The 27,594-nt window shown below is 44.2% G+C and overlaps 1 protein-coding gene across 1 annotated transcript in view; it reads left to right on the forward strand.

Annotated features, from left to right (window-relative positions):
* Positions 1–27,594, forward strand: part of tspan5a (tetraspanin 5a) — a 91,859-nt gene that overhangs the window by 44,375 nt on the left and 19,890 nt on the right. The window contains exons 2-3 of the mRNA XM_041199484.1: positions 14,506–14,556; positions 25,583–25,729. Coding sequence (XP_041055418.1) covers positions 14,506–14,556; positions 25,583–25,729 — 198 coding nt within the window. The remainder of the gene's footprint in view (positions 1–14,505; positions 14,557–25,582; positions 25,730–27,594) is intronic.

Below are 27,594 nucleotides of genomic sequence, written 5' to 3' on the forward strand. Positions count from 1 at the left end.
TCATCAGAGTGATCGAGTACTAGGACAAGCAGCAACTTGGATTTATGATAGGTGGGTCATATCTGAGTCACCTAATTGAATTCTTTTGTGATCATATTATGGTGCCTATGAGTGTTGTCTATGTGGACTTTGACTTCCAGAAGATATTTGATGATGTTCCACACAAGAGTTTATAAACAAAATTGAGATTGGTTGACAGGATTGGAGGTAACCTTATGACATGGGTTGGTAATTGGTTGGGAGGTAGGAGACAGAAGGAGGGATAAAGAGAGTGTACTTCAATTGGTGGGATGTGAGCAGTGGTGTTCCCCAGAAATTTATAATGGGGCCTCAACATTTCACCATGGTTTGAATGAAGAGAAAAAGAGAGGTTGTCTATCCAAGTTTTCAGATAGCAGCATGAAGGCACAGTAAACTGTACAGGTGGGAGGAGAAAGTTACAAAAGGACATTGGCTGGCATTTGCCTTGAGCAAGGGATCCAAACTTAGTTTTCATGTGCAATGTAAATGCATATCTTGGAGAGAGGGGGCACTTAACATATAAAATAATGAAAACTTCTACATCAGTACTCACCTCATTTTGAGCTATGGTTTTGCCACTGGGAACTTGTGATTTGTCTTTTAGAATTAATTAATTTAATGAATCTGCTTCCACCACCCTTTCGGGCAGCACATTCCAGATCACAACAACTTGCTGCATCTCTTCATCTCCCTCATTATTCTTTTGCCAATTATCTTGAATCTGCGTCCTCGGATTACTGACACTCCTGCCAGTAGTAGGAGTTTCCCCTTATCTGCTCTATTAAAATCATTTCTAATTTTGAGCACCTCTACTAAATCTCTCCTTAACCTTCTCTGCAATAGGAGGTTTTCTGGTGTCTCCTTGTAACTTAACTCCCTCATTCCTGGTACCATTCTTCTCAACATCATCCCCAAGGTCTTGGCTTAAAAGAAGAAGCCAACCGAGTCCCCTCATTAGATAATTAAATTTAAGGTTTCCCCATTTAAACTTGGGAAGAATACATTGGAATGGGAATATAGAAACAGAAGTGGAAAAGGAATACAGGAACAGAAGGAACAGCCTTTCAAGCCTGTTCATTTAGAACGTGGTGTAATTAGATCTCACATACACTCTGTTTTTACTTTGAGTTATCTACGTAAATGACTTAATCACATTTCCAGTACATATTTCAATTTTAAAAATGAGATATTATTGTGTAAAGAAAACATGTCATCAGCCTGGCTCCAGCTGGTCTAGAATTAAAGTTGAACATTGGATCTGTATGAGCAGCCAGTACTTACCAGGGACTGGAAAAGGAACTCAGAGTCTAGAGGGAAATAATCTATTTAAAACATTTAATTTCATCTTAGGCTGTGCAAAACCCAAGTCCTGGCTTCCAAGAAAATTCTTCCTGATAATTGAGAGTCCAGTTTAATTACAATTGTGGGGATTGTGTTCAAAGTAAGGAAAACAAGGAAGTTAAAAGACTAGAATGCGGACCCCACACCCCCCTGAAGTTTGGATTGAGAACTGCAATAAATTGGCTCCAGTCTCCACCTGCACGCTGTTTCCTCACTAGTCCTTGGAGTATTGAATCTTTTTGGCAGGATCATGGTGCGATGTGTTTTCTATGTTAACATCTGTCTTAGTGATCTGTTGATTGCTAACATTGCAAAAAGGTTTTTTTTTAAAAAAAAAAGAAACAACTGAAGGAAATTGATCCTTGGTAACACAAAAGCAAAACACTACGGGTGCTGGAAGTCGGAAATAAAAACTGAAAATGCTGGAAATACGCTGCTGGCTAGGCAGTATCTGTGGAGAGAGAGAGAGAGAGAGAGAAACAGAGTTAATGTTTCAGGTTGATGACTTTTCATCGGGATGGTCAAAAGTTATGGATGTGTGTCAGCTTTTAAGCAAGCACTATCTCCCCTGCCAGTGCAGTATGGCTATTTGTGCATGTGCACTGGTCTGTGCTGAGCTTGCTCCACTGCACCCAGCCTGCTGATTATTCTATAAAAGTGCAGCTAAAATGTGGCTTTTATAGGCAGGAGGTGTGTGCAGTACTTAAGATTTGCAATATTTTATAGCTACAGATGAATGGCAGAAAAATGATTAAATAATTACATTTCCACTAACAATGTTTAAACAGTAAAATTCACAAAAGAGGAAAGAAAAATATTGCTGATGCTGCAATTGGAGATGGAAAACTCTGGAGGCATTCGATGGAAGATGCTGCCTGATTGCCTGCAAGATTTTCTGTTCCTTCGTTTGCTGCTTTAAATTATCCACTTCTGCTCTAAAATGGTGCAATAGTTTTTTCTTTGATACTGAATGAATTTCAATCTAGCACTGTCAAGTCTATGAAATCCTGTTCAGCTGATACAACGCGCCAGTCCCAAATATGGACACCCCAATTAATCACGGCTGAGAGAGCCAGTAAACATGGCGGAGAAACACTAGGAACTGCGCGGAAGTGTCACTTTGGCAGCAAGCGCACCCTTAAGGAAGTGCAGAGGCAGAGAAATGGGAAGGGGAGGAAAGGACAAATGGAAGTCTATGATAGGGTGGATGGCAGGAGAGGTTAAATGAGAAAGAGAGGGTTTATGCAAGGTAAAGAGATAAGAATGGGGCAAGTAAGATGGGGCAAAAGATGCATAATAACTTTGTTGATGCAAACAAAACATTTAGTTGTGGTGGCTTATTTTATGCTGTGACCCTCAAGGAGCTGGTGAGTGAGTCTGGAGGGATAGGGTTGCATGAAACATCAGCCATCTGTAATTGCTGGTTCTTCACATATAATTTTAACATCTTGGAAAGTTACTTGAGTTTGAAGGTGTGCGTCTCGGCCAGGTCCTATCCATACCACAGAAGAGCGATGGATTCATTTTTTGATGTTCATTTGGAACCTCAACTTGTGATGAGTGAATTCAGTCCGGAGGAGCTGAAAACTTCTAGATTTCCTGATTCAATGCCTCGTCTGTCAGCTCACTAGGACCCCAAGAAATATGTTCCAACAACAACAACTTGCTTCATGTAGCATCCCAAGTGCTTCATAGAAGCGTTATCAGACAAAATTTAACACTGGCCCACGTAGAGAGGTTCATGAGTTTACATTTGCAATCTTCTCCCAGATATCTGACAATTATCTGTTAGCCTTTAATTTGTCTAAGTAGTATTTTTTAAAAACAATTTATGCTTTTGTTGAGGCAAGTTCAAGGCAATCAAGCACTTTCCCTTGGGGCTCCCAGCTCCTCTTCTCTGGCCTAACCTCAGAAGAGTGTCCCTCCTAAACTAGCTCATCTGCTGCTGAAACCTTCAACTATTCCCCTGTTACCTCTAGTCCCAGCTATTCCAGCGCTGTCCTGGCTGGCTTCCCACATTCTATCCTCCTCAAACTTGAGGTCATCCAAAACTCTGCTACCTGGATCCCAAATCGCACCAAGTCCTTCAGCGCAACCCTCATCTAATTCCAGATTCCTACACATCCCAGATGTCAATCACTCCACCATTGGCAGTCATGCCTTCAGCCACCTAGGTCTTAAGCTCTGTAGCATCTCCTGTTCATTCACCACCACCCCCCCCTTCAAAAACTCTGCCTCTCTGTCCTCCTTTAAGATACTCCTTAAAATCTATCTCTTTGACCAAGTTCTTGGATATCTGCTCTCATACCTCCTTATGTGGCTTGGTATCAAATTTTGTTTGATAAATGCTCCTATGAAGTCCCCTTGGTATGTCTTACTAGGGCCATAGGTGCTGTATAAATACAAATTGATGTAACATGACAATTTTCCAATTCCCCATACCAAGCATGCTAAGGTGTGTCTTAAGTAAAGATGCCACGTAAAATGGGGTAGTTTTGAGCCTAGGAAGATTTTGCGTGGCTGAAACTCAATTCACACTGCGGCCAGTTGAGATGAACCTTTGTCCCACTAATCTGATTTTGGGTTTCAACTCTGGTCTTGGATAATGAAAGGTCATAATCTGGCCTGTTTAGCCGTCTCTATAATCCAATAACAGCTGCCTTGCATGAATCAGAATCCCAAAAATAGAGTCTGAGGAGGTTGGAAAATAGGGAGTGAGTGGGACAGAGTTAAAATAATTAAGCAGGCAGAATAAGGCTCACGTTTGAGTTTAGTCACTTGTCAGCTCCCAAACCAGTTCTCTTAACTTTAATGGGCGCTTCAATGTTATACTATGGCCAAAAGACCCACTCTGCAGATTTTAAAGGATTTGTGGAATTTTATGACCAGCACTACACTGAACGATTCACATGTGTTTGGCTCTAGAATGCTTTATGCTCCTGCATTGAATTTTCAGTTTCTTAGGTCACAAACTGTCTGGCTAGAGGTGCACCTTGTTCTCATGTAGCTGCTGCCAACAATTTTTAAAAGAGACCTCTGACTTTCTTAAAAAAAACTTGAGTCTAATTCCTGCCTTCAGGTACTACCCCAAGCTGGTCTTGTGTGACTGCAACACGTGAATGTTTACTGGAAAAGTTGGAATGTGCTCTTCTCTATTGTCTCAAACTGTTGGGACAATCCAATTTGAGAATTTTGTTTTGTTTTATATATTTAAAAAAAAACAAGTCCTCCTTCATCCCATTGGCCCCTGGACATTTCCTCTGTCTGCTTTGGGAATTAACCCTTAGAATTCTGAACTTGACTTCATATCAAAATCGTACTTCATTGGCTGTACATTGCTTTGGCATGTCCTGACATTTTGCAAAGCACAATATAAATGTAAGTTCTTTCTTTTACCCATTTGCAGAAACTGGCTGTCTCATCAGTGCAGTGACTGACATTTTTAAAAATATTCAGCTGCTGCCATTTTTGGAAGTTTTAAGAAGTGAAGTAATTCAATTTTAAGTGCTGTACATTTTACCATCTGAAAATGCATTGGTTCGTTATGTCTCTGTTGCAGCTGGTCCTGGATCAGCTGAAGTGACAGATGGGGCGTTGATCTGTCACGATCTCATGTGCAGCCTTTGAGAAGTGGTCAGGATGCCAGTGAGCAGGAGGATACAGCTGCAGGCTGCCAATCCAATCTGCACCTGAAAGCCCCACTCTCTGCAGGGCAGCCTGGCTTTTAACACTTCTGTTTTTAATTAAACTGATTTCAATTGACAGGTGCTGACAGATTCACTGAAAACCATCAGTTATACTGTCATCGGTTAAGGGAAGGTAGCTTCTTAAAGGACTTCAGATGTGGCTATGCTAATGTTTTGTAAAGTTAACTTTAACATTGTGACAAAGTTTTCAATTTAACTGGTTTAAATGTCTCCAAAATGTAACTTGATGGAGGTTTATGGATAACTTTCTAAATGTGCATGTGCTGCTGACTTGACTTTTGTTGTAGTTCACATACTAACCCTTGTTGGCGTTCAGATGGCTGAGATAGCACTGTGTCTATATCTCTGTGCGAAATTGTACTGTGTTTTTGTGTGTGTGTGTGTGTGTGTGTGTGTGTGTGTGTATATGCACCTGTGTGTGTGTGTGTCTATCTCTGTGTCTCTGTCTGTCTGTGTACACATGCAAAAATATTGCACACCAGTGGACACGGTAGTATTACTGTGAATGTACGAGACAGCGTTGCTGTGTGTGTGTATACATGTGCACAAAATGGTCAAGATATACACATACAAGTCATATGAAAACGCCCCTGTTCTTCGAATAGTGCCATGGGATCCTTTAAATCCACCTGAGAGGATAGATGTCTCACTTTAACATTTCATCCGAAAGACAGCACCACTTACGGTGCCTTACTTCGGTGCTCCACGGAGAGTGTCTGCCTGCTTTTTGCGCTCCAGTCTCTGGACTGTCTGTCTGTGTGCACTAATCCCTGATTCATTCATATTGCAGACTTATGTCTGTTTGTTCCTTTTCAAGTGTTGTAGTTCTTGATCTCTAGCATAAGTGAGGTGATTTGCGATTAGCAGTGCCAAAACTGAAAAGATTGTGACAGTGCAGTTGCTTAAAAGTTGTAATCACAACTCCCATCTCTGTCCTTGTCAGGGACATTACTTATATAATTTACTGTTGAATATTTTTTTGTTTTTAATATGCTCAATCTTTAATGTTTCAGTTGCTAAAAAGTCAACTTTTGTACAGAGAAAGTCAAACTGTAGAAACTGAAACCAAGGGGTACAGCTGGAGTGCTCTCAGAACTTATTGCACCGTATCCACTTGTAAAGTTACAGACTGAATCTTGAACTCTCATCACAAACTGACTTATACTTCACTGATATTATGCATTTCCTATTTATTAATGACTCTTATATTTTTGTCCTACTTCTGCTAACAAGCACAATAATCTCTACAAGTCTTTAAGCATCGTAATCATTTTGAGTGTTGCACTCAATCTACTGTACACAAAATAGCGAAGGTCACCTGTTGACATTATGTATATCAGGTCGAGGTGCCCATGTTGTCATTTGTGTAGCACCACATAGAGTATTCAGAATGAGTGCATTTGGCCCGTGCTGTCCCTGTTAAAGAGCTATCCGAATAGTTCCACTCCTCTTTCAAAGCCGGCAGTGGCACGATGGGCTGAATGGCATCCTTCTGTGCTGAAAGATTCTCTGATTTCATGAACTGTTTGCCCAAATAATTATTCAAGGCTAAAGCTTACTTCACCTTAGTAAATTAAGCCTCTGTAAGATGTGATAAGTAACAGTGTGGGACAGTGAGAGGAATTATCTTGGAAGGACAGACCTTTCTTACTGTAAGTAATAGAAAGAAACCCATCACCTAACTCTCCCGAACGGTACAAAGTCAACACAGCTCAGATCCCATTAGAAAAATTTGTCAAAAAAAATTGGGTTAAATCAAAGAACACTAGCAGTGTACAGGTAAAAGCACCTCATGTTAGATAACAGTAATGCAGCTGTGGTAATGATAGCCATTATATTTGATTTTTATTGGTTTGATCTGTTTGTTTCTTAAGAAAAATACTTGAAAGACTTGAATTTAGATCAGGCTTTTCATGATCTCCACATATCTCAAAGTGCTTTACAGCCAATGAAGTACTGTTTTGAAGTGTTGAAGTAAAAATTCATTCATGAAATGAGGCAGTTGCTGGCTGGGTCAGCATTTATTGCTCTTCGCTAATTGCCCTTGAGAAGGTGGTGGTGAGCTGCCTTCTTGAACTGCTACAGTCTATGTGGTGTAGGTATACCCACAGTGTTGTTAGGGAGAGAGTTCCAGGATTTTGACCCAGAAACACTGAAGGTCAAGACAAGTCAGGATGGTGAATGGCTTGGAGGGGAACTTCTAGGTGGTGGTGTTCCCCATATGTCCTTGTCCTTCTAGATGGTAGTGGTCGTGGGTTTGGAAGATGCTGTCTTAGGAGCCTTGGTGAATTCCTGTGGTGCATCTTGTAGATGGTACACACTGCTGCTACTGTGCATCAGTGGTAGGGGAGTGAATGTTTGTGGATGTGGGGCAAATCAAGCGGGCTGCTTTATCCTAGACTGTGTCAAGCTTCTTGAATGTTGTTGGAGGTACACTCATCCAGGCAAGAAGGGAGTATCCCATCACACACCTAATTTGTAGATGGTAGACAGACTTTGGGCAGTCAGGAGGTGAGTTACTTGCTGCAGGATTCCTAGCCTTTGACCTACTCTTGTAGGCACAGTATTTATGTGGCTGTTCCAGTTCAGTTTCTGATCAATAGTAACCCCCAGTATGATGACAGTGGGGAATTCAGTGATGGTAATGCCATTGACTGCCAAGAGGCGAAGGTTAGATTCAGTCTTGTTGCAATGAAGGAAATGTGGCAGCCAATTTTCACTCCACAAATTCTCCAAAGAGCAATGTGATAGTGACCAGATAATCTGTCTTTTTTGATTGGATACTGTGGAGAAAACCCTCTTTTCTTCTTCTTCGAAGTAGTGCCATAGGATCTTTTACACCCACCCAAACAGGGAGATGGGGCCTCAGTTTAACGTCTCATCTGAAAGACGGCACCTCCGACAGTTCTTCCTCAGTACTGCGCTGAAAGTGTCAGCCTTGATTTCTGTGCTCAAGTCTGGGGTGGGATTTGAACCTGGAAACTTGTGATTCAGAGGCGAGAGTGCTACCAACTGAGCCAACTGACACTACTTAATAAAAGACAATGGGAGGAAGCTGCATGCAGGTTTAACAGAGGAGAAGCAAGGCTGGAAACTGATTTTTAAAACATGATGAGAGTCAAGGAACTGGGCCATCCATTTCAGCCTAGAGAGTAACACTACATCCTGATCTTACAGAGCCTTCTGCATGTCTAACCATTTGGATCCACTAACCTAAATTAGCTCCTGGTTTGGTAATGCCTTGATATAAAAGTTCACACTCTTGTTTTCAAATTCCTCCATAGCCTTGCCCTCCGCGCCCCCCCCCCCACTTCACTGCAAGTCTCCTCTAGTTGTTCAGGCCCCTGAGATCTTTGTGCTGCTCCAATTCTGGCCTCTTGCACATCCCTGATTTTAAACATCCCACCATTGGTCGGTAGAGCTTTCAATTATTCCTTCTCTGTCATTGGGTCAAAATCCTGGAAGATCTTTCCTAACAGCGCTGTGGGTGTTCTTACAACACATGTTGTGCAGCGGTTCAAAAAGGCAGCTCACCACCACCACCTCAAGGGCAATTAGGGATGGGCAATAAATGCTGGCCAAGCCAGTGACACCCACATCTCATGAACGAGTATAAAAAACAGCCCTAATCACAAATTCCTTCCCAAGACTTCTCTCTCTCCTGTCTATCTCTACCTTTAAAATGCTTCTTAAAGCCTACCACTTAGACCAAGCTTTTGGTCACCTGTCTGAATGTTTCTTTGAGGCTCAGTGTCAGATTTTGTCTGATAATGCCTATTAAGTACCTCACAATGTATTACTATATTAAAGATGCTGTATAAAACAAGATATGTTGGACAAGATTAGTCAGGGCTGACTCTATATTAGTCACATTAGGTTGGCCTGTGTGCTGCTTCCATTGTTGTGTCTGCCAACTCTACTGTTCTGACTCATATGTGAAGAAATTTGTCAGAAATCATGGAATCATACAGCCTAGCTCTAATTGTCATCTTGTTTTGGAGTAATCCCCTACTCCCACCAGAGTAAATTGTTTCTCTCCCTCTACCCTATCGACTAGGGCCTTGGCCAATGCCTGGGCTGGAGAGTTTTAGTTATGAGGAGAGATTGGATAGTCTGGGGTTATTTTCCCTGTAGCAGAGGAGATTGAGGGGGGACATGATTGAGGTGTATAAAACTATGAGGGGCATAGATAGAGTAGACAGGAAGGAACTTTTCCCCTTGGGGGAGGGATCAATAACCAGGGGGCATAGATTTAAGGTAAGGGGCAGGAAATTTAGAGGGAATGTGAGGAAGAATTTTTTCACCCAGAGGGTGGTGGGGATCTGGAACTCACTGCCTGAAAGGGTGGTAGAGGCAGAAATCCTCATAACATTTAAGAAGTATTTGGATGTGCACTTGCGATGCCATGGAATACAAGGCTATGGGCCTAGTGCTGGAAAATGGGATTAGAATAGTTAGGTACTTGTTTGACCGGCGCAGACTCGATGGGCTGAAGGGCCTTTTTCTGTGCTGTAGACCTCTGTAACTCTAAATACTTTAATTATTTTGACCTGAATTACCGACACACAGTAGCAGCAGTGTGTACCATCTACAAGATGCACTGCAGGAATTCACCAAGGCTCCTTAGACAGCACCTTCCAAACCCATGACCACTACCATCTAGAAGGACAAGGGCAGCAGATACAGGGGAACACCACCACCTGGAAGTTCCCCTCCAAGTCACTCACCATCCTGACTTGGGAATATTTCGCCGTTCCTTCACTGTTGCTGGGTCAAAATCCTGGAATTCCCTCCCTAACAGCATTGTGGGTGTACCTACACCATATGGACTGCAGTGGTTCAAGAAGGCAGCTCACCACCACCTTCTCAAGGGCAACTGGGGATGGGTAATAAATGCTGGCCCAGCCAGTGAAGCCCACATCCTGTGAATGAATTTTTAAAAATTGAGATCACTCCTTAATCTTCTATGCTGGAGAGACCATAACCTAGTCTATGCAGCCTGTCTTTATGCTTTAATCCTTTTAACCTTTTAGTTTTTGTCTCTGATTGCACACAGGTTAATTGGTTTTGTTTACAAGATTGCCTGTCCTAGTGCTTTACTCCATTAGAGGTAGCCATGCATAGTAAATGGGTTTTCAGTATTGTGTTATCATTGTGCCAGGCTGGGGCTCTTCCCTTGAGAAGAGAGAAGGCAGCTGAAGGGTGATCTGATAGAGGTCTTTAAAATTATGAAATCGTTTGATGGGGTAGAGGTAGGGAAGATGTTTCTATTTGGGCAGGAGGTGGGGGTGAAATTAGGGGGCATAAATATATGATACTCACTAATAAACCTATTAGAGAATTCAGGAGAATTTTCTTTCCCAGACAGTGGTGAGAATGTGGAACTTGCTATCACAGGGAGTGATTGAAATAAATAACATTGGTATTTAATGCATTAAAGAGGAACCTGGACAAACAAATACGAAGAAAGGAGTGGAAGGATATATTGATAGGGTGAGAGGAGACTTGTGTGGAACATAAATACCAACATGGACCAGTTAGGTTGAATAGCCTGTTTCTGTACTATGGAATTTGATACAACAAAAACATTTTGTAGTATGAAAATCCTTTTACTTTGCTTTAGAACTGCAAAATATTCCCTGTTATCATGGAGAAATTCTAAGGCAAATAAAAGACATTTCCATGGTAACTTGACCTCAATGTAGTTTCTTTAAGGCAACTAAAACTGTGAAAATTGCATCTAAATTTAATCTCCAAATTTTGCAATTTATCATGGACACCTTTATGATACAGTATTTCTTTCACTTCTTGTCAATTGTCTTTTACTGAAGTAGGCCATTTAGCCCATCGGCCCATTGCTCCTGTGCTGGCTCTTTGAAAGAGCCATCCAATTATTCGCACTCCCCTCTACTCGTTCCTCATATCCCTGAAATTAGTGTCCTTTCGAATATTTATTCAATTTCTTTTTGAAGGTTATTGTTGAATTGGCTTCAGCTGTCCTTTCAGGCAGAACATTCCAGATCGTCGTAACTTGTTTTTTAAACACAGCGAGTTATTTTCATCTCTCCTCCTTATCTTGCCTTAAATCTGTTTCCTCTGGTTACCGTCCTTTCTGCCAGTGAAACAATTTTTCCTTATTTACTCTATCTGAACCCTTCATGATTTTGACCACCTCAAATAAGGACATATTCTCCTGCCAATCCCATGCACAACATTCTGCAGTTCTGACACCATAATAACCTCTCAGCCAATTTTACTGCTTATTAGCAAAGCTTCAGCTTTATTTAGACAGTATCATAAATGCGTTGAGCAAATAGGAGCTTGTAATTTAATCTTTGGGTCTACTTCAAACTACACAAGCATGGTTGCCACGTTGTATTATAACAACTGATATAGTACCTTCAACATAGTAAAATTTCACAGAAGCAATTATCAAACACATTTTGACACTTAACCACGTGAGGAGATATTAGGACAGTTAAGCAGAAGCTTTGGTCAAAGTGGTAGGTTTAGTGTTTGAAGATGTGATAGTAAATTTTCTTCAAAATGGGTATTGTAAATCAAGGTCTCACTTGCCCACTTTGGATCGACTTTGAAAAGCTATAGCTGTGTATTTTGCTCTGAAAGGTGGATGTCTGTCTGCAGCAAAAAGGGGTTTCTGCATCCTACTAAGTGAATTCTTTATGGAATCATACTGCACAGAAGGAGGCCATTTGGCCCATTGTGGCTGTTTTGGCTTTTTTGAAACAGCTAGCCACTTAGTCCCACAGCCCTGCTCTTCCTACAAAGGACTTGGGAACAGGAGTAGGCCATGAAGCCGTTTGAGCCTGCTCTGCCATTTGGTAAGATCTGATTGTGGCCTCTACTTTCGTGCCTACCCCTTATATCCTAAGAGAGGAGAAAGAGGTAGAGAGCCGGAGAGATTTAAGGAGGGAATTTCAGAGCTCTGGGGCCAGGCAGTTGAGGGCAGGACTGCCAGGAGTGGAGCGATGATGACCAGGGATGCTGAGGAGGCCAGAATTGGAGGAGTGAGAGACCTCTGAATGTTTTAGGGCCGGAGGAGATTACAGAGGTAGGGGGGGAGGCCTTGGAGGGATTTGAAAACAAGGATGAGAATTTCGTAGAGTCATTGCCTGACTGGGAGCCAATGTAGTGAGCACAGAGGGCGATCGATGAATGGGACTTGCTGGGAGTTAGGATACCGGCAACAGAGGTTTGGCTAACCTCAAGTTTTATTATAAAAGCAAAAAAACTGCTTTGCATCTTCTTTGCAGATGCTGCCAGACCTGCTGAGTTTTTCCAGGTATTTTTGTTTTAGCTCAAGTTTTATTTGAACCCCTAGAGCAAATGACAGCTTTTTTTTTTTTGCTTACTTGCAGGTTTCCACACTTCAAGGCATGAGTAGATTGCAAAGGCTATCTCTACACATTTGAAGTCTAGTGATGTATGCACATAATGTATTAGCTCTAAGCGCTTCATTGAAGAGCTGCAAATCTTTCAAAATAAAACGAGGGAGGTGCAGGTAGGGGAGTGCTCAAGGAATATTCTGCAGCTGAAAGAGTTTCTTTGCCAGCTTGTAAATTAAATAATTTACTACCCATAACATTCGATGCTACAAAAGGATGATTCTTTGGCAAGCTGTAAGCTCAGAGCTTTAATGAACATGCGCAATGGTTTATGTGATGTGAATAAAATAAGACCGAACAATACATTGCTGCATAACTATGTTTTATAAGAACAGATCCACATATGTAGTTTCAGTGAGTAATTGCATTGCGTACTGTTACTTTAGTTTGCAGATGTGTTAGTAGATTTTTTTGAAAATGGGTACTTGTAAATCAAGGTCTCGCTTGCCCGCTATGGATTGACTTTGAACAGCTAAAGCCGTGTTTGTTGCCCTAAAAAAAATACAGGTGGATCTCTGTCTGCAGCAAAAAAAGGGATTTCTGAATCCTATTAAATTATGTCTTTTTATAATCATACTGCACAGAAGGAGGCCATTCTGCCTGCCATGCCTGTGTTGGCTCTTTTTGAAACAGCTAACCAATTAGTCCCATACCCCTGCTCTTCCTTCAAAGGAAACATAAGACTTGGGAACAGGAGTAGGCCATTAAGCCATTTGAGTCTGCTCTGCCATTTGGTAAGATCTGATTGTGGCCTCTACTTTCCTGTCTACCCCTTGTATCCTTTGACTCCCTTCTCAGTCAAGAATCTATCCAAATGAGCCTTAAAAATGTTCAATAACCCTGCGCCAACTGCCCTCTGGGGAAGAGAATTCCACAGACTGATGAACTAGCTCTTATAGCCATGTAATATTTTTCCTTTTTAAGTCTTTATGTCTTTATCTAATTCCCTTTTGAGAGGTGTTATTAAATCTGCTTCCACTGCACTTTCAGGCAGGGCCTTCCAGATCAAAACTCGCATTTAAAACAGAATTTTCCTCATCTCCATCTCTGGTTCTTCCACCAATTACATTAAATCAGAGTCCTTTAGTTACTGACCCTCATGCCAGTGATAATAGTTCCAATTTACTTACTCCATCCGAATCCCTCCTGATTTTGAGCATCTCTATTAAATCTCCCCTTCGCCTTCTCTGCTCTAAGGAGAACAATCCTGGCTTCTCCTGTCTCCCCATATAACTGAAGTCCCTCATCCCTGGAACAGTTCTAGTAAGTTTCCTTTTATTATCTCCAAGGCCTTGATGTCCTTTCTGAAGTGTGGTGTCCTAAAGTGGACCCAATACTCCAGCTGAGCCTAAACCAGTGATTTGTAAAGGCTTAGCATAACTTGTTTTGTATATTTTTAATAGATGACGTAGCAGGAGAGAGCAACAGGGGGGAAAAAATGTTGCTGGGAGCAGGGTAGGACTTTTATTGTCGTTGCAGGCACCAACAGGCCAGAGACTTCTTCACCTAGACTTCCATAACCTTACTTAAACCATTACACCGGAGATCTAGGACCTTACATCACTCCTGACTTCACAGGAACAGTTGACAACTATTTAGCCCCGTGAGGCCTGTTCCACCACTCAATAAGAGTGTGACTGATCTGTAGCCCAACTCCGTCTGTCCATCTTAGTTCTGTAACCTTTCATACCCTTGTCTACAAAAATCTGTCTCAGTTTTGAAATTTTCAATTTGGCCTTTGGCTCAACAGCTTTTTGGGGGGCAGGGTTCCTGAATTCACCCCTAAATGGCTGATCTCTAATTTTAAGGTTATGGCCCCTTGTTCTGGACTTACCCTCTGCCCCTGCCACCACAGGAGACTTTCTCTCTATCTACCCTAATCAAACCCTTGTCTCAAGCATCTCAACTGGATCATTCCTTAATCTTCTATACTATATACTTCAGTGTCTCTACAAGCCTAAAGTTTATTAGTGAATGTTGATCTTCCAAAGACCAAACTAACTTCCTCCTTGTTTATTTCTGTTTTGCAGTTTTTGGGAGTGGCCTTTCTAGGAATTGGTCTGTGGGCATGGAGTGAAAAGGTAAGGCCGCCGAAATACGGAAAACACACAAACAGCATTACATAAAATAGCCCCAGGCTTACTTTGGTTTCATTTTAACAAAATGTCCTCAGTGGAGAATATTCCTGTTTGATTAGGGTGACCAGATTTTCAGAAGTCAAAATTGGGACACGTTGAAAAATGTTGGGAAGGTTGGGCCCTGTGATGATGCATATGTTGGGTGACCAATGACTATAGTCTGGGGGAGGGGCAGTTTAAGATGGGAGGTCACGTGATGACATCTCCCAGAATATATCTAGTCAGAGTTGGCAACCCTACTAAGACATCAGTTGAACATGCCCCATGATTCTTGGACCTCACTAGTTGCCTAGCAGTCTGTCATGGCACCATGCTGCGCTTGGGCCTTTGTGATTGGTCCTTACTACTGTCAATCATCCTCATGCCCACTCACCTTCTTAGAAAAGAACAAGCTAGATCTATATCATCACTGACTATTAAATTGGATGGCATTGGAGGAGCCAGGAGGACTTGAGGTGACCAGAGATTAAGCGTGACCTTTAATTAACAAGTTCAACTGCATCCATTACTTCTGATGAGTGATTGACCAGTCACGGGGCCACATAGCACACCCCGACAGTCTCCGACTGACCAATCAGAACTGGATATTCACCTTGTGGGCTGTAGTTTTTGGGGGAGAGAAAGTAATTTGAGAAATTATTTATTTTTCTCATGGGGGAAGATATAAGAGGTAGGGTGTAAATAAAGTTAATGCAGCTGGAGACTGTGCCAGAAAACAAATGGAAGAACACACAATTTTCACGATTAGAGCTGTCCCATTGAGTACCATTTTGGGGGTGGGGGGGGGACAAAAACTTTACTCCCAGCTCTGGATGCCGGCGAGAAGGATTTGTGTGTGTGGAAGAGCGCCTTGGCACAGCCACTTAATGGTCAGTGAGTGGGTGGCGTTCTGATTCCCAGGGTGCAGAACAGTGCAAGAGGGTTTTTTTTGGGTTTACCAACAGTAAATGACATAAAGGAGAGGGGAGAGGAAGTGAAGAAAAGGGACACTGATGTTGTATGAAAAGATGAATGCTGACTTAGATATGGTTCATGTAAGAGGGAAAATTGCAAAGTGGGACACCAACTATTATGAGTAAATTGGGATGTTTAATGAAAAACCAGGGGGACATCTGGTCACCATGTATTTGGGTGGAGGGAAAGGGGGATGGGGTACAGAATGGGATAAGGGAAACAGAGGAGGGGGGGGGGGGGTTAGGGTAGAAGAGAGCGAGAAAGTGGGGAATTGAACAGGGTAGAGAGGGGAGAGAGCTGGGGAGATTGTAGCAGTGGGAGGGGGAGAGAGGAGACATTTGAAGTAAAGCATGCTGAGTTCTTGACAACCCCTGAGTTATAGAGTGACATCTTTAAATCGCAGTCAAGGGATAGAAAAGATTCAGTGCAACCAATTTCTAGCTCAATTTGCTGATTGAAATTCACTGCAAGTTGGACTGCTCTCTGAACAGTTCCCACTGCCTGAAAGGTCAGATTTTCAAAAGGAAGGAATTAAATTGAAGGGCATTGAGGCGCTAGAGAAGGTACAAAAAAGATTTACCAACATGATACCAGAACTGAGAGGGTATAACCATGATGAAAGCCTGAACAGTCTGTGGTTCTTTACCCTAGAAAAGGAAGGCTGCTGGCGGGAGCCTGATGGTTTCTTTTCAAATGATGAAAGTGTGATAGGCTAGATGTGGAGAAGATCTTTCACCTGTGGGGGGAGACCAAAATTAGTCGGTATAAATATAAGATGGTCACTAATACTCTAACAGGGAATTCAGAAGAAACTTCTTTATTTGGAGAGTGGTGAGAATGTGGAACTTGTGACCAACAAGGAGTGGTTGAGATGAATCATATAGATGCATTTGTGGGGAAGCCAAATGTACAAGCAGAGGGAGAAAGGAATGAAAGGCTATGTTGAGATAGTGAAATGAAGGGGGTGGGAGGAGGATAATGTAGATCACAAACACTGGCATAGACCAGTTGGGCCAAATGGTCTGTTTCTATGCTGGACATGCAATAGTAATTTTCCAAAGGGAATTTAGTATATAATTTGAGGGCTTTAGGGAGAGAACAGGTGGGAGTCTGGACTAATTGGAGAGCTCTTTCAAAGCACTAGCATGACAACAATGGGCCAGATGGCCTCCCTCTGTGCTGTATGATTTTATGATTCTGCATCAATGCCTTTTACTTGGGGCTGCAGATCGTGACTGATTCAGTCCTGGAATGTAGTGGTATTATTTAATGAATAATGAATGTAGTCAGAATTTTTTTTTAACGCATACAATTGGCCCCTGAAAACGACAAATGAAAAGGATACAGAGAATTTTTGTTGCAGTGACGTGTGGAGCATTGGGAGTGGATAGCAGATGGGTGTCTGATGAATTAAATACAGAGTTATTAATAATACACTGGATTGTTTCAGTAGTGCTCAGTTGTCTATCTGGGTCACTAAACCTCCTTGGCCCATGTTCTAATGTTACGGGCTCATTAATTGGGTCCAGAATTAGTGTTATTTGAAATTTAATGGTTGTAAATGTTTATGACATTGAAAACAAAATGGTTTGCAGCAGACGCATTTTCAAAATTTTGGTTGAAAAAAAATTTGCATTTTTATATTTCATAGCCACAGGACATCCCAAAGCGCTTGACAGCTAATGAAATACTTTTTGAAGTCTAGTCACTGCTGTAATATAGGAAACGTGACAACCAATTTACACACAGCAAACTCCCACAAACATCAATGACTTGATAATCAGTTTTTGTCGTTATTATTAAGGGATAAATATTGCAAATTATTGGGCTGGATTTTCTCTCCGGGGTGGGGGGGCAGGAAGCAGAGGACGGGACTGTTTCCGGGTGCGGAACCCACCCCTGGGGGGTAGAAACACAGCCAGAGGTGCCATTTAACGATAAGCCGTTAAACTGAGGCGCTGTCTGCCCACTCAGGTGAACGTAAAACCTCCCATGGCACAATTATGAAGAGAAGGGGGCTCACTAAGAACAGATTCTCTAGTCATTATCACATTTATGTTTGCAGGAGCTAGCTGTGCGCAAATCGACAACGTCTCCTTTCTATTCAGTTAGGTATAGTGGATGGGGTTGAGACTGGAAGGAGCTGGAGAGGAGGAAACTAGAAAAAAAGAGAAGCTGTTTAAAGCAAGAAGATCTATCCCTAAAGCACCGTTTTTGACTTTGAGTTGAACTAAAAAATAAACGATGGTGGCACATGCACGGGGGTTTTATGTACCTTGTTATAAGACTGCAGTGAGTTGGAATCTGTGGGTTTACTTGTGGTTGTACGCAATATGCACATTTGGGAAAGGTACCAGAATTTGGTGAATGGCCCGTTTGTGAAGTTTGGTTGTGAGTTGAAGTGTTTTTGCAGCGTGGGTTTGACCAGCTTCCTCCTTGCAGGAGTCGTAGATCAAAGCCAGTTGGTGGCTCTCGCACCTTTATTGTGCCAACATCATTAAAACAGATTACCTGTCGCTGTTTGTGGGAGCTTGTTGTGCGCAAATTGCGGCCGTGTTTCCTAAATTACGTCAGTGACACCAGTTCGAAAGGAAAAGTAGTTCATTGACTGTAAAGCGCTTTGGGAATGTACTGAGGTTCTGAACAGTGATATAAATGCAAATTTGTTCTTTCTTTAGCAAAGTAAGAATCCTGGCAGAATTTTGAGTTTCTTCCTGTTCTTCCATCCACTCCTCCCCTTACCGCCTCCTCCAACTGTCGTTTTCCTTTTAAATTATCCTGGCAACACTTCCAATAGGATCATCCACTAACTGCTGAAATCGTAATCTGATTTGTACCTTTAAGAGTGCTGTACTTTATAAATAGGATTACCTAGAAATTGAAAGGCTGAAACTAGGCTGTTCAGCCCAACCAGTCTGCATTGAGGTTTATCCTACACTTACGCAACAACCTTAATCCCATATACCCCTGATCGCTTCTCGGCTTTTTGGCTAAGATCAAGTGTAGTCGTGAAGCGATGGCTATAACCAGTCGAGCCCCATACCATGGGGTACATAACACCGTTCGGGTGACGATGAAGGACAGCGAAGGAGGAGCACCCATGGATCGGGCCTTCTTCATCAAGTGGATCTTGTTGAAGGCGTGTGGATTTGAAGTGGAGGAGATCTACTTCCTGCAAGACTTCCCCGGTGCTGGATTTTTCAATGTGACTTTCAAGCGTGTGGCAGCCTGTGTCAAGTTCCTGAAGGTGTTCGAGGAGAAGAGACACCAGCCGGAGATCAAGATCCTGACGGTGGAGCCGCTCTTTGCTCTGCCGTTGCAATGGGACCGTGTAGTGACGGTGGATCTCTACAACCCCTACGTCCCTGTCGCCGATGTGTTCACCTTCCTCGCCAGGTACGTCTACAAGGTTGGGAGGTTAGAGATGCCTTCGGCATTTGGACATGCAAACACCAGGTCAAGGTCATGCTCAAGACCAACGGTAAGGGAGCCATCTTCCACCCTCCTTCCAGCTTCGCTATTGGGGGAAGCCGTGGCTACTTTGTCTATGCTGGGCAGCCCAAACTTTGTCGCTCATGTGACAAGTCTGGTCATGTGGTGACCAACTGCAGCACCAGCCTCTGCAAGACCTGCAAACAGGAAGGGCACCCGACAAAGGACTGCAAACAGACTAAGTGTGTGACAAGGCAGGTCACCTCTACAAGACCTGCCCCAAACGCTGCCTCACTTATGCACAGGCAGCCAAAGCCAACGAGGGGTTTGTGTCACTACTTCCAAGGATACTTGCAACCCTCCAACAACCAAGGTCCCAGGGAGAACAACGGGACAAAGGAGGATACAGAGAGAGACAAGGTGGAGGAAAAGATTGAGGCAGCAGACAGCCAATCAACAGCACTGCCCCCTGAACCTCCCACTCCTCAGGAGCGCGAATCAATGGAGGAGGAAGCAGTGGAAAATCAGCAGGGGGAGTGGCAGCTGGTGAAGAGAGCCAAAAGGAAGAAGGGGCTGAGAAGGGACCAAGCCACTTCCCAGACAAATGGCAAGAGGCGTCTCCCATCCGACACAGATGACAAGGGGAGCTGCTCTTTGGATGAAGAAGGGCCAGGGCGGCACCTACAGAAGAAGTGGCAAAGCTCTAGGTAGTTGGAGGACGAGACACCCAAACTCCAGAACATTGGAGACAATGAGGAGACCAGCGCACCCCAACTGTGCCCACAACCCAAAGAGGCCAGCGCACCCCAGCCCCAGCAATCTGGGGGCAGTGAAGTGCTCAGCGCACCCCAGCTCCGGAAAGCCGGGAGCAGCAACGCCCCAGAGGGGGAGAGGATTGGAGAAGCTTCTCCAACAGAGGACATTTCAAACCCCGCTCTCTGCACGGACCCCCAGATACCACCCGAGCAGAACATCTCCAATGGGGAGGTTCAGGACAGTTTCCTCAGCCCATCCAAAGTGAGGCAATTTGTGAACACCATGGGTATGCAGGAGCAGACCAAAGGCCTGGGACTCTCAGAGACAACAGGTTTGGTAAGAGACTTAATGCTTTAACATGGATCTAAAGATTGTATCCATAAATGTGCGTAGCATTAAATCTACTCCCTGATGTGTTGCAACCTTGGACTACCTTGCCAACGTCAAAGCTGACCTGTTGTTTCTGCAGGAGTGTACGATACCGCACCTCAGCTCCTACAGGCAATGGTCGTGATGGTGGTCCCATGGGCCATCGATCTGGTCGGGAGGAAATGACTCTTGTTCCTCCGGCCTGGGGATTCTGCTGCGGGGAGGCAATTTCACCGTCTCCCAGGTTAAGGAGGTGGTGGGCGGGCGCCTCCTCGTAGCAAACGTAATGTACAAGAACGCTCCACTCTGGTTAATTAACGTGTACGCCCCGTCACAAAAGGATGAGTGGCTGGAGGTTTTTCAGCAGCTCCCACTGCTGCTGGCGACCTCCAGGCCGGTCATTCTGGGCGGTGACTTCAACTGCATCATCGATGCGGCTGGACGATCCGGCAGGGCCAACAGCAGATTGGACGCTACGTCCAGATCCCTGATGGAAACAGTTAAGGATGCCAAGCTGCACGATGTCTTCAGCAACCCTGCAGACGGAGCGCAGCATAGATACACCTGGTCGCAGCCAGACAGGTCCATCCGTTCCAGATAGACTTCCTGTTTGTGTCCCGTGCGTCCACAGTCAGATCCACCAACGTCAAGCCCGTGTTCTTCTCTGACCACTGCCTCCTACTGGCTGACTGTCACTTAGAGGAAGACCAGAGGGTGGGCAGGGGGGCATGGAAGCTAAACGTGCAACTACTGACCCCAGAGAACATTGAGGAGCTCAAGAGGGATTACAAACATTGCAGAACCGTGAAACCCCTCTTTGTGTCCCTGACACACTGGTGGGAAGCGATCAAGGAAAAATAAAGAGGTTTTTCATCCTCAAAGGCACCCAGAAAGCTAGAAAGGGACAGAGGGAAATGTCCCGACTCCAGAAAAACATGCAGAATCTGCTCCAGCTGCAGTCGATGGGGGTCAGTGTCAAGGAAGAACTCCAAGAGGTGAAGAACCAGCAAGCCTCACTCTTTGCCTCTGAGGCCTCCAAGATCATCTCCCATTCCAGAGTCCGCTCTGTGGAGCAGGATGAGATGTGCTCACGTTTCTTCTTCCAAAAGGTACACAGAGAGAGCTCTGTGATCAGCAGCCTGAAGGAAGAAGACGGCTCAGTAAAGTCATTGCAATCTGACATTTTGAGGATCAGCAAATCCTTTTATGCCGGATTGTATGACGTGAAGCCCACAGACAGCACGGCCTCCCAGTCCTTCCTGTCCTCTATCACGGAGGTCTTAGACAACAGTACACGGGAGAGCCTGGACAAACCGCTAACTCCTGACGAACTGACTAAGGCCCTTGAGTCCTTCGAGAAGAGTAAAACTCCCGGAAGCGACGGCTTGCTGGCGGAGTTCTATTCGGCTCTGTGGGACTGGATCGGCCCAGACCTGCTAGAAGTGTACGAGAGTATACTCCTGGCCGGCAGTATGTCACAATCCATGACGAAAGGCATCATCACCCTCATCTACAAGCACAAGGGGGTAAGGGAGGAAATTAGAAATTGGCGACCCATTTCACTGTTGAATGTGGACTATAAGATTCTGTCCAAGGTCATCGCCAATTGGGTCAAGTCTACTCTGGAATTGGTGATTCACCCTGACCAGACCTGCACTGTGCTGGGCAAGAAGATCTCGGACAGCCTCGCGCTGCTCAGGGATACGATTGCCTATGTACAGGACAGGGGTGTGGATACCTGCCTCATCAGCCTGGATCAGGAGAAGGCCTTTGACAGAATATCGCACACCTACATGGTGGATGTGCTCTCCAAAATGGGGTTTGGGGAAGGAATTTGCAATTGGATCCAACTGCTCTACACTAACATCAGTAATGCAGATTCAATCAATGGGTGGGAATCAGATAGCTTTCCTATTAAATCTGGAGTCAGGCAGGGCTGCCCTCTCTCCCCTGTCCTAATTGTGTGTTGCATAGAACCCTTTGCTGAGTCCATCAGGAAGGATCTGGGCATAAGAGGAGTGACGATCCCAGGCAGTGGAGACACTCAGGTCAAAGCCTCCCTGTACATGGACGATGTCGCCGACTTCTGCTCAGATCCGCTGTCGGTGCGCAGATTGATCCATATCTGCGACCAGTTTGAACTGGCCTCGGGAGCCAAAGTAAATCGTGGGAAGAGCAAGGCCATGTTCTTTGGGAACTGGACTGACAGATCCTTTGTCCCCTTCACTGTCAGGGCTGACGGCCTGAAGGTGCTGGGGATATGGTTCGGAGGGACCGGGGCATGCATTAGAAACTGGAAGGAGCGAGTGTCTACGGTGCAAAGAAAACTGGGCATGTGGGAGCGACGCTTCCTCTCCATTGCGAGTAAGAACCTGGTCATCAGGTGTGAGGCACTCTCGCTGTTGCTGTACGTGGCACGGGTCTGGCCCATTCCACACTCCTGCGTGATGGCGATCACCCGAGCCATCTTTTGCTTTATCTGGAGGTTGAAAATGGATCGTGTCCGCAGGGACGCGATGTACAAGCCTCTAGATAAAGGGGGAAAATGTGCCCAACATTGCCCTCATACTGATGGCCACCTTTGTGTATGGCTGCATCAAGCGGTGCGTAGACCCTCAGTACACAAACACCAAGTGTCACTACGTGATGAGGTTCTACCTGTCCCCGGTGTTGCGAAGGATGGGTCTGGCCACGCTGCCGCGGAATGCTCCAAGTAGTTGGACCGTGCCGTACCACCTGTCCCTCATGGAAAAATTTATGCAGAGAAACGCCTTTGACCACAAGTCCATCAGGCAGTGGTCGGCACATAACGTCTTAAAGGCCCTGAGGGAAAAGGAGAGGGTGGATCCTGTGGGATGGTTCCCCGAGCAGACTGTCAAAAGTCATTTGGCAGAATGCCTCATCGCCAGAACTTTCCAACAAACACCAAGATGTAGCTTGGCTGGTGGTGAGAAAGGCCCTCCCCGTCAGATCCTTCCAACACGCCAGGAGTCTCACCCCCTCTGCAAGTTGCCCTCGAGGTGGCTGTGGTGGGGACGAGACTGTTATTCACCTCCTTGTGGATTGTGCCTTTGCAATGAAGGTCTGGAGAGAGATGCAGTGGTTTCTATCGAGGTTCATCCCGAGCAGTTCTGTGACACAGGACTCTGCGCTCTACGGGCTGTTCCCAGGGACACACACCGAGACAAACATCAACTGCAGCTGGAGGATCATCAACTCGGTGAAAGACGCTCTTTGGTCTGCCGGAAACTTGTTGGTCTTCCAGCGCAAAGAGTTGTCCCCGACTGAGTGTTGCAGACTGGCACATTCCAAGGTCCAGGACTACGTACTGAGAGATGCATTAAAGCTTGGGGCAGCTGCTGCAAAGGCGCAATGGGGAAAGGTCGCTGTGTAAGACCTTTCTGTCATAGTGCACCGAGGGGCTGGGAACTGTTGAGAGCCCCTCAGGCTGTACAGCTCAAAATGAATGTATGCAGTGAATACTAATTGTATTATAATTATACTGAAGCACCTCAGAGTGCAACATGATGTATGCTGATAACTCCAATATCTTTGTCTGCATTGACCACATTGAAATGACTGTAATATTCATTGGTTGTATTGATGCACCTTGTGATCCATGTGTAAAAGTTGAATCTGATTGTACTTTTGTGATGTTGATTTTGAAATGTTTTGGAATGTTCTCCCAGATATTTTATGAATGAAGTATATTTTTCAAAAAAAAAATACCCCTCCTCTTCTCAACTCTTTATTTGCCTTTCCTTCAAACACCTGTCTATCCTTTACTTCAATGTTTGTGTGATTATTGCTTCAATCACTAAGTGTTTGCTGCCTGTTCACCTATCACCCCTGAACTCACTGACCGACATTGGCTCCCGGTCAAGCAACATTGTGACTTTAAAATCCTCATCCTTGTTTTCAAATCCTTCCCTCCCTATCTCCATAGTCTCCTCCAGCCCTACAACCCTCCACAGTCTCTGCATTCCTCTAATTCTGGCCCATTGTGTATCTCCAATTTTAATCGCTGCACCGTTGGGGGCTGTGCCTTCAGTTGTCTAGGCCCTAGGCTCTCAAATTCCCTCCTGACACCTCTCCACCTTGCTTTCCTCCTTGAAGACACTCCTTAAAACTCCTTTGACCTACCTTTTGGTTCATCTGACCTAATATCTCCTTTTGTGGCTTGGTGTCATACTTAGTTTTACAAATTTTCCTCAGAAGCACCTTGGGACGTTCCATTTTGTTAAAAGTGCTATGTGAATATGAGTCGTTGTATTTTGCAGTCTCTCAACCCTCCGCGCATATTAAAAAAAAAAGTGCTTTCCTGCTAAAATCCTAAAGCTCTTAGGTTTACGTACATCCCTATTTCCTCGTTCTTCACTGCTTGACCCTGGCAAGCAATTGTTTCTATCAGCACTCTCCCAGGCCTTCATACTAAGGAGATAAAATCAAAAAACTGCGGATGCTGGAAATCCAAAACAAAAGCAGAATTACCTGGAAAAACTCAGCAGGTCTGGCAGCATCGGCGGAGCAGAAAAGAGTTGACCTTTCTGTTGAAGGGTCATGAGGACTCGAAACGTCAGCTCTTTTCTTCTCCGCCGATGCTGCCAGACCTGCTGAGTTTTTCCAGGTAATTCTGTTTTTGTTTCATACTAAGGAGCCCAGCCTGTTCAATCTTTCCCGATAGGTATAACTGCTCAGTTTTGGTATCATCCTTGCAAATCCTTTTTGCATCTTCCGCAGTGCTTCTACATCCTTTTATCATATGGAGACCAGAACTGTGCTCAGCACTCTTAAGTGCAGCCCAACCTTTCTACTTGTTACTTAGAAGTCTGGCTGTCAGCAAAAATGAACCATTGTTGATTCATTGCATTCCTGCTTGTGGTCATAATTGCTGTGTGATGTGTGCCATTCATAATTCTTGGAAATCCCCATTCAGTTTTTAAAGCTTCACCAGGTTTCTGGATCAATCAGTTGTGCAGGAACCAGCTCTTGCTACCAATGTTTAACATGTGAGCTGATTCCTCTGGGGCCCTTCAACTGACTCCAGGTTAGATTGTTGGTGAAACTGTGACATGTAATTAGCACCATGTTTGCTTCAGCAGCAGAGAAGTTGGAGAAAAGATTAAACTGGGCTATTCAGAATTTCCAAATCTTTCATGCATGCTTTAGCCACAGTTATTTGTGGTGAATCAAAGTATTGTAGTCCTTAGGAGTGACTGAAATGCTCGATTTTTAAAGCCTTGGTCCTTGCTGAATGAAAGTTCCGGAAATTACAACACAATCCCGGAATTTAGTATACAAGCGGATAAGTTCCCATTGCTTTCTTGTTTTAATGCACTGTCTGTAAGATATTTTGAGGGTTAAAATAGCTATTTAACAAGAAAGATTGAGCTTATAATTTTTAAAATTGTATCTATAATGTTCTGAGAGTTGTGTATCTATTTTTTTCCTCTTTCAGGGAGTGTTGTCCAATATTTCATCAATCACAGACCTGGGTGGCTTTGATCCCGTCTGGCTATTCCTTGTGGTCGGAGGTGTGATGTTCATTCTGGGATTTGCGGGATGTATTGGGGCTCTGCGAGAGAATACCTTTTTGTTGAAGTTTGTAAGTACTCCAAATATTCTGCACAGGGGAAGTTCCTAGAACTTCCAGTTCTTACCCCCTGTGCCGGGGTGGGTGGAGGGGGGTTGACAATGGTAACAAAAGTGGCATCAAGGGCCACACAGAGCTTATAGAAATGAAGCTATTGAGGGTGTGAGCATGTAGTCCATCAAATTTACATGACTGACCTGGACTGGCAATCTCTGTGAAAGGGAGTGAAATTCAGTGGATTCGGCAGAGGTATTGCAAATGGTCCTTAACTGGGCTAATAACTGGACTGAATTATAGAAAGCTTGCAAGATGCCTATAGACAGGGTATAGAACGGCATAAATTGAGAGGCATAGGTAATCGGTATGTGGCTCAGAACTTACCAGCTGGCAAAAACAGAAAGTGCTGGAAATACTCACTGGGTTGGGCAGCATCTGTGGAGAGAGATTCCAGCACTTTGTTTTTATTTCAGATTTCCAGCATTTGCGGTAATTTGTTTTAACTTAGCAAGTTGGGGTGGGACGGGTATTTGATAAAGGCTGTAGGATCAGATGGCCAGCCCACTTCTGCTGACTCCTATGTGTGAACGTAAAACAAAATGAACAGAATGCTGCATGGACAATCGCCTAATTTGGCTGCATTGAGAAAGTGGAATCCTTTTTTCACAGCAGTGACTTTGTGTCATTCTTCTACACTTCTTAAAAGAAAATCAAATTTAAAATGAATCTTAAAGTATGTAAGATAGCGAAGGTGAATTATATAATTCTATTTTCATCTTGAGACAAACTGACTGAGGACTGACAGGTTTGAAGTGTTGTAATGTAAGAAACAGGGCAGCCAATTTGTGCTCAGCAAGGTCTCTCAAATAATTATGGCCAGAGTCTTCGGGTTGGCGTGCAGGGGCAGACCCCACTTGCCGACATGTAAAATGATGCATTGATGTCAGGCGTGCATCCCAACGTCACCGTGTGTCATTCCGATTTTCAGTTTGGCGGGATGAGATTTCATGAAGGTTTTTAAACTTTAATAAAAATTTTTGGTAAAATTCATTGACGTGTCCCAGCTCATGTGACACTGTCTTAAAAATTTGTTTTTTTTCCTTTATTTAAGTTTTTCAAAATCAAACTAATCTCCCTGAGGCAGCTCTGTGCCTGAGAGATTTCTGTGCTCAGGCCCCGACTCAGCCTACTCCCCCCCACCCACCCCCCCCCCACCCCCCACCCTCCCCCCTCCACCCCACCCCTGCCCACACAGCGCTTCCAGGTGCACGTCATGTTGGACGGGCCTTAATTGGCCCGCCCACGTAAAATGGCAGCGCACAGCTGATCGCAGGTAGCAATCGGCTGTGGGCCCACCTTCACCCACTTCTAGTCAGCCCCCCTAACGGGGAGAAAATTCTCCCCTATGTGCTTGTGACCAGATAATCTGTTTTAGGGTGTTGGCTGAGGGATAAATATTGATTAGGACACCAGGATAATTCTCCTCCTTTTCAAAATAATGCCATGGCATCTTCTACGCCCACCTGAATAGGCATACAGCTTAAAGTCGCATCTGATAAATGGCACCTCTGACAGTGCAGCACTCCCTCAGTATGGCACTGGACTTGTTGGTCTAGATTTTGTGCTCAAGTCTCTGGAGTGGGACTAGTACCCACAGTCTTCTGACTCAGTGACAAGAGAGCTATCCACTGAACCACCGCTGACACCTTTTATATGGAGCACCATAGCCTCTAGCTCAGGCAGGAGGAGCAAATGGAAATCTGAAATCAAAACAAAGTGCTGGAATCTCTTTCCACAGTTGCTGCCCAACCCGGTGAGTATTTCTAGCACTTTCCGTTTTTACTACTTGATAAGTTCAGGTGCGATTTGAACCCTTGTCC

Source organism: Carcharodon carcharias, chromosome 1, assembly GCF_017639515.1.
Source record: "Carcharodon carcharias isolate sCarCar2 chromosome 1, sCarCar2.pri, whole genome shotgun sequence".
NCBI classification, from domain to species: domain Eukaryota; kingdom Metazoa; phylum Chordata; class Chondrichthyes; order Lamniformes; family Lamnidae; genus Carcharodon; species Carcharodon carcharias.